The sequence below is a fragment of the Papaver somniferum genome, unplaced genomic scaffold (assembly GCF_003573695.1).
Source record: "Papaver somniferum cultivar HN1 unplaced genomic scaffold, ASM357369v1 unplaced-scaffold_81, whole genome shotgun sequence".
NCBI classification, from domain to species: domain Eukaryota; kingdom Viridiplantae; phylum Streptophyta; class Magnoliopsida; order Ranunculales; family Papaveraceae; genus Papaver; species Papaver somniferum.
In genome coordinates, this window is record NW_020651082.1 from 358,606 (window position 1) to 364,128 (window position 5,523).

A 5,523-nucleotide genomic window follows, 5' to 3' on the forward strand; every position below is an offset into this window, starting at 1 on the left:
AAAAAATCTTTGTCTTTCTTTCTTTTTTTTTTTGACAAAGGAAAAACAAGAAAACAACAACTAAGAAACAAGAGACACACTAGCTACATAGGAGGATTCTTCTCTTGCTCAATGAGATGCATTATACTCAGAGAGGGAGAGGAGAGCCACACATTTGAACTGTATGTAGTCGCAGCTAGAGCTGCTAGATTATGTGCCACTTCATTGGCAATCTTTCTAATGTACTCAAATTCCACCGAGTTGAAATTACTCAGGTCTTCTTTGATTCTACTTATAGAGTTTTTAATTCTCCAACTTGGGTTGAAATGCCTGAACCTCGAAGCATTGATGACATTCAGAGAATCTCCTTCCAATATGATGTCTCTGAACCCTTTGGTCAGTCCCAACTTCACTGCCAATTCTGCACTATATGCCTCTGCTTCAATAGCTGAGCAGTACTCAATGACCTTGTTCTTACAACCCTGCACCTCAGCCATGCTGTCTCTAGCAATAACACCACAAGCAAAGCCTTTTGGTCCTGCAGCTCCATCAAAATTGATCTTAACTTTCACTCCTTCTGGTGGTTCCCAGTAATCTCTTTGAGCTCCAGAATGTCACTTTCAGTTTGTTGCACTTCATCCATATTCACTTCAATCTTCATGTTGTACCAATACAGGGCTTCTTGAATGACCTTTTGCACCTTAAGAGTCTTCTTATTAAACACCACATCATTTATCCTCTTCCATATAGCCCAGAATATGCACAACCCCATTCTCAGTTTGTCATATCCACCTCCTTCTTCTAACCACATACAAATGATGTTTTTTACAGTCATATTTGTACTTTCAGCAACTCTAAGGCTTAGAGGAGAGGCAAACAACACTGCTTAAGTCAGCTGACAATATGGAAGCAGATGCTCCATACATTCAGTGTTTCTTTCACATAGTCTACATTCATAATTGATTTCATGAATATGTTTCTTGATGTTGCTAGCAACTAGTAGACCATTTTTAAGCATCCTCCAGCCAAACATCTGTATTCTTGGTGGTATGTTTTTCACATTCCAAAACTTTTTCCACGACAGCTCATTGTTTGTTGAAGTGGATAGAACTCTAGCTGTCAGAGTTTTGAGAAAGGATTTAGTTGAGAACTCACCTTTTGGATGATGAAACCACATAAGTTTGTCACTGGTGTTCTCCTCTGGCTAATTAGATAAGTGGATCTCCATGATCTTGGTCACTTCAGTAGGATTGAATAGTTGCTGCAGCTTGGGTTCATCCCACTTTTGTTCACCTTGTAAAAAGAGATCTCTCACCTTCTTTGCACCTTGATCACCATTCTCACTCTTCTCAGGTCTCATAGTTTGAATTCCTGGAATCCATGGATCCTCCCAAATGTCAATATCTTCACCTTTAACTACATTCCAACAACATCCATCTCTCATTTCTTCTCTGACTTTTAGCATAGCACTCCAAGTTGCAGAACATCCATTTTTTTTCTTTAGCTCCCAGAAATTTCCTTCTTGACATACTTAGCTTTCATTATTCGACCCCAGACACACTCCTTATCTTCCAAGAATTTCCATATTAATTTGGCAATCATTGCCATGTTCAGCTGTTGTAGTGATCTAACTCCCAGTCCTCCCTGCTCCTTTTCCAGCTCAAAAATGCTCCAGTTAATGAAGTGCATTTTCTTCATTTTCTTGTCATGCCCCCACCAAAAGTTTCTCATGATTCTAGTCAGCTTGTCTAGCACCTTCTTAGGAATGATTGAAGTAGCCATGTAAAAAGGGGGTATTAATCCCAGTTCAGTCTTGATTAGCATTGTTCTTCCTGCATGAGATAAGAACACTCTCTTCCAACCAGCTGTCTTGGAGTCAAATCTTTCCTCCAGCCCATCATGTAAAGATATCAGGTGAGCAGGCTTTAGGAGTTGATGTCCCAAATATTTATCAGCAGTTTCCGTCATTTGTACTCCCAACAAATTGGCTATCTCCATTCTTTTTTCTCTAGGAACTCCTTTAGTGAAGAAAATTGCAGTAACGAGCCAAAAGAAAGACTAAAACTGGCATGTTTCGGTCATAAAAAGGACAATACGCATGGAAAAGATGGGAGCGAAAACTCTGGGAACGTGGCGGTTTCATTAACTGCAAAATACATTCTCTTTTCTCCCTCATTTAAACTCGAACGAAATGACAAAAGACAAAACATAAGTATGGAAAATAGATGTTAGAATTTTCAGCAATTAGAAAGCTAATATGCCGAACTTAATTCTTTTAATGTTACTGATTGTTGGTTTTGTGATCTTTGTATCAGACTTTCCTTCGAGTCTTACTTAAAATGTATGATTCTTTAGGGAAAAAAAAAAAGAAAGAATTGACAATAAAATTTGAACGTGACCACATGCGACATGCCTCGCCAAATTATCTGTTGGACGCATGATTTTAACAAGTGGCAGCGGGCTACTTTTGATCAAAGCTAATACTGCACCAACGATTCAGATTTTGTTTTGAGTTTTAGGCGTATTTTAGTCTTTCTTAAAACCTTTTTATGCGTATTTTAGCTTTTATTTCCGTTTTTGGTTTACTTTCTCTGCTCTAGAAAAGAGAGAAAACTTTTTACTTGAAATGCAGTAACCAGCTATATCAAAACCTTAAAGCAATTTTAGGCAGCCTCCTCCAAAAACCCTAGAATCATACTTGAGAGAATGATGTTCTTCCGGAGTAAAATTTTCTCTTCTAGATCTATCACAAATGCTAGATTCTACTCTAGGAGCTACCCAGGAGGTAGTAATAGAAACAAACCCATTATTCTTGTTGGGGTTCCATCTTCTAAATCTGTGATTAAACAGCTGAAGGAGATAAACTCCACATTGAAGGAGACCCAATCTTACTCGAGAGAAACAATGGTAGCTCTTCAAGGGCTCGCTAAAGAATCCACGAACAGATATGCCAAGTGGCTTTGGGTTACGGCTACTTTGGCTACAGTCTCCGGAGTCACAGTAATCGAGTTTATTCCAGGTGATTTGATGAAATATCCGTACAATGTTTTTGCTGGTAATCGGAAGGTAACTTTTCTGCTCCCTCATCGTTCCAGAGTTCAATTTTATGTTGTCTGCTTATAAAATCTGGTTAAATTCGTAACAAATCTTATGTTCTTATTAATCAGGAAGATGAGGAAGCATCCGAGGAGATGGATACTAAATCTGAAAGTAAATCAAATGGTAAGTGTAATTACTTTGCAAATTTGTGGGTAGCTTTTTATTTACTGGTAAAAGTTAATTTTAGTTATCTATGCTATAACATGTCATATAAACTACGACACAGCTACATCGGAATGGTGTTATATTTTTAGTTTTGGCTTAAACCCACACTATCACGTCAAACCTGGAATTGTACGACCAGTTGGAATGGCCGAATATGCCCAAAACATGCATAGATGTGATATAGGTTTTTATTTAATACTTCAAATTTGATGCAAAATTCTAGTTTGGTTGGTGGTGTATCGCCTTGTGCGAATCGGATAAACAGAGGGTATTTTCTTGTTTAGGTTTAAAAGGATCTTCGTTCTGACATAAATGGATTCTTCTCTAATATACAATTTGCAAACTTTCTCTATCTCATTGTACAATCTGAAGAGCTTCAGAGAAATTTCAGGATAAGTAGAAATGGGCCAAAACCAAAATGGCAACCTTTCCTCTTCTGGTGCAGAAATCAATGGGGAATTCAAGTTTGCAAAGAAAACCTCGTTCATGTAGCTCATCCTTTGCCTCATGTGACTGGAAATTTTCGGCCGATTTATGATGAACTTTCCGAGCATGCTTCACCTGTACCCCTGATTAGCTTAGACTTCAGCTCTTGTAACTTCCATTTGTTACTTTTTTATGCTTTGCAAACCTTCATTGTTACTCCTGCAATGCCTATCATACGTTTGTTTTGTTACAAAAATGATTTATATGTTTAAATCTGTAATAAATGTCATTGTCTTTAGGTGCAGCAGGAAACACTGGAGGTCCAAAGATAAGTCCAAAGCCTGCAGAATCTAAATCAGATTGTAAGTGATGTTCTGCAACATACTTTTTTTTTCTTTCTAAATCATGAAATTGTATTACTCAAAGTAAAACCAAAGTTATACAAAAAAGGCTAGAGAGCCATAAGCTTTACTCCCTGCTCATATTTCATTCCTCCCAGAAAATCTGGTTTTCCTTCATAGTACAGGACAGTACCTCTTGAAAGTAGCACTCCTTTCTTTGCCATTTGGTCAGGGAAATTAGTACGATCCAAGTATCCAGCTCCATTTGTTCTTGAAGTGATGTGTGATTTAATACCTCTTGAAAGTAGTACCTCTGTTTGAACTTAATTATGTTTGGCATTTCATCCTCATATATCACTCTATTCCTTGTATGTCATAGCTCTGTCATAGTATTAAAGGCACAATTAAACCATATTGCTTGTATAGCACCACTCTTCCCTTTAGCCACCTGTAAGTACTTCTTCAAAAGACTAATCTGTAACATACTAATTCAGAGTTGATGTTTGTGTTAGAAATGGTATGTGTTAACCTTCATTATTGTAGTTACTTGTGAAATTGCTTGTGCCTGTCAGATATGTTAAATCTGTAATAAATGTCATGGTCTTTAGGTGCATCAGGAAACATCGGAGGTCCAACGATGACATCAACGCCTACAGAAGGTAAATCAGATGGTAATCTATTATAACATATTAATCATTCAATCATGGCTCTACTTTGCTTTTTCTCAAAATATATGGTGTAGTGCATTTCAATTGTCAGAACCAAGTATTGAAGCTTCAATAGAATGTGTAATGGATTACAGCCTTTATCTAGTTTGTGAAACATGGTTGGATGTGTATCTGGACGTATAGATTATGCAATTCTTGAGTTATTACTCTTGAACGGAAAACATGTTTGAAAGGGAATTTTGTACACCAGTATCTGAACATCTACATTTTCTGTTTAGAGAATAAATTGTAAAAACAAATTCAGATTAATTGATTCTCTGATCTAATGGTATTTATGTGCAGCAAGAAGCATGAAGAGTGCACAGGTGGCTCCTAAACCTGCAGCAAGTAAATCAGATGGTTGATGGTTGTTCTATAAATGGGTATGTCATATGTCTTAATTGGATGGCTGATCTTAACTACTGTAATTACTTATGCGAGTCTGTGGAATAACTTTTTATTTTAGTTATGAATGCTAAAACATGTTTTAAGCAACCTCATACGAAATTGAACATCACAGATGTCATCGAATATAAAAAACTTCTAGGGATGCTTTTTTTTATTTTGTTTGAGCAAATGTTATTGAATTCAGTATGAAAACCAAAGACCAGAGACCCTTCTCCTCATCTTGTTAACATCTGAAGCATCTCCCCACATTTGCTTATACTATAAGCTATAGGATTTGCAGGGCCTCCGAGTAGGAGCCTTAGCGTGTTATCCAAGTTGGTGGACCAGGCTTTAAATAGGAAAAATGACTGGTAGTTGGGTCAATCTCGAATTACCCCAGCAGACCGTCGCTTTTTGTG

The 5,523-nt window shown here is 37.3% G+C and overlaps 1 protein-coding gene across 2 annotated transcripts; it reads left to right on the forward strand.

Moving 5' to 3' along the window:
- Window positions 1-2,584: 2,584 nt before the first annotated feature.
- LOC113345560 lies at window positions 2,585-5,278 on the forward strand. 2 transcript variants are annotated; one of them, XM_026589324.1, is made up of 5 exons: window positions 2,585-3,045; window positions 3,147-3,201; window positions 3,969-4,031; window positions 4,619-4,681; window positions 5,021-5,278. In XM_026589324.1, the coding sequence occupies exons 1-5, from the start codon at window positions 2,686-2,688 to the stop codon at window positions 5,080-5,082; spliced, it is 603 nt and encodes a 200-aa protein (XP_026445109.1). In that variant the 5' UTR covers window positions 2,585-2,685; the 3' UTR covers window positions 5,083-5,278. The 2 variants fall into 2 exon arrangements, with proteins under 2 accessions (XP_026445109.1, XP_026445110.1); XM_026589325.1 differs by having other exon boundaries at window positions 2,590-3,045; window positions 4,619-4,669.
- Window positions 5,279-5,523: the final 245 nt, after the last annotated feature.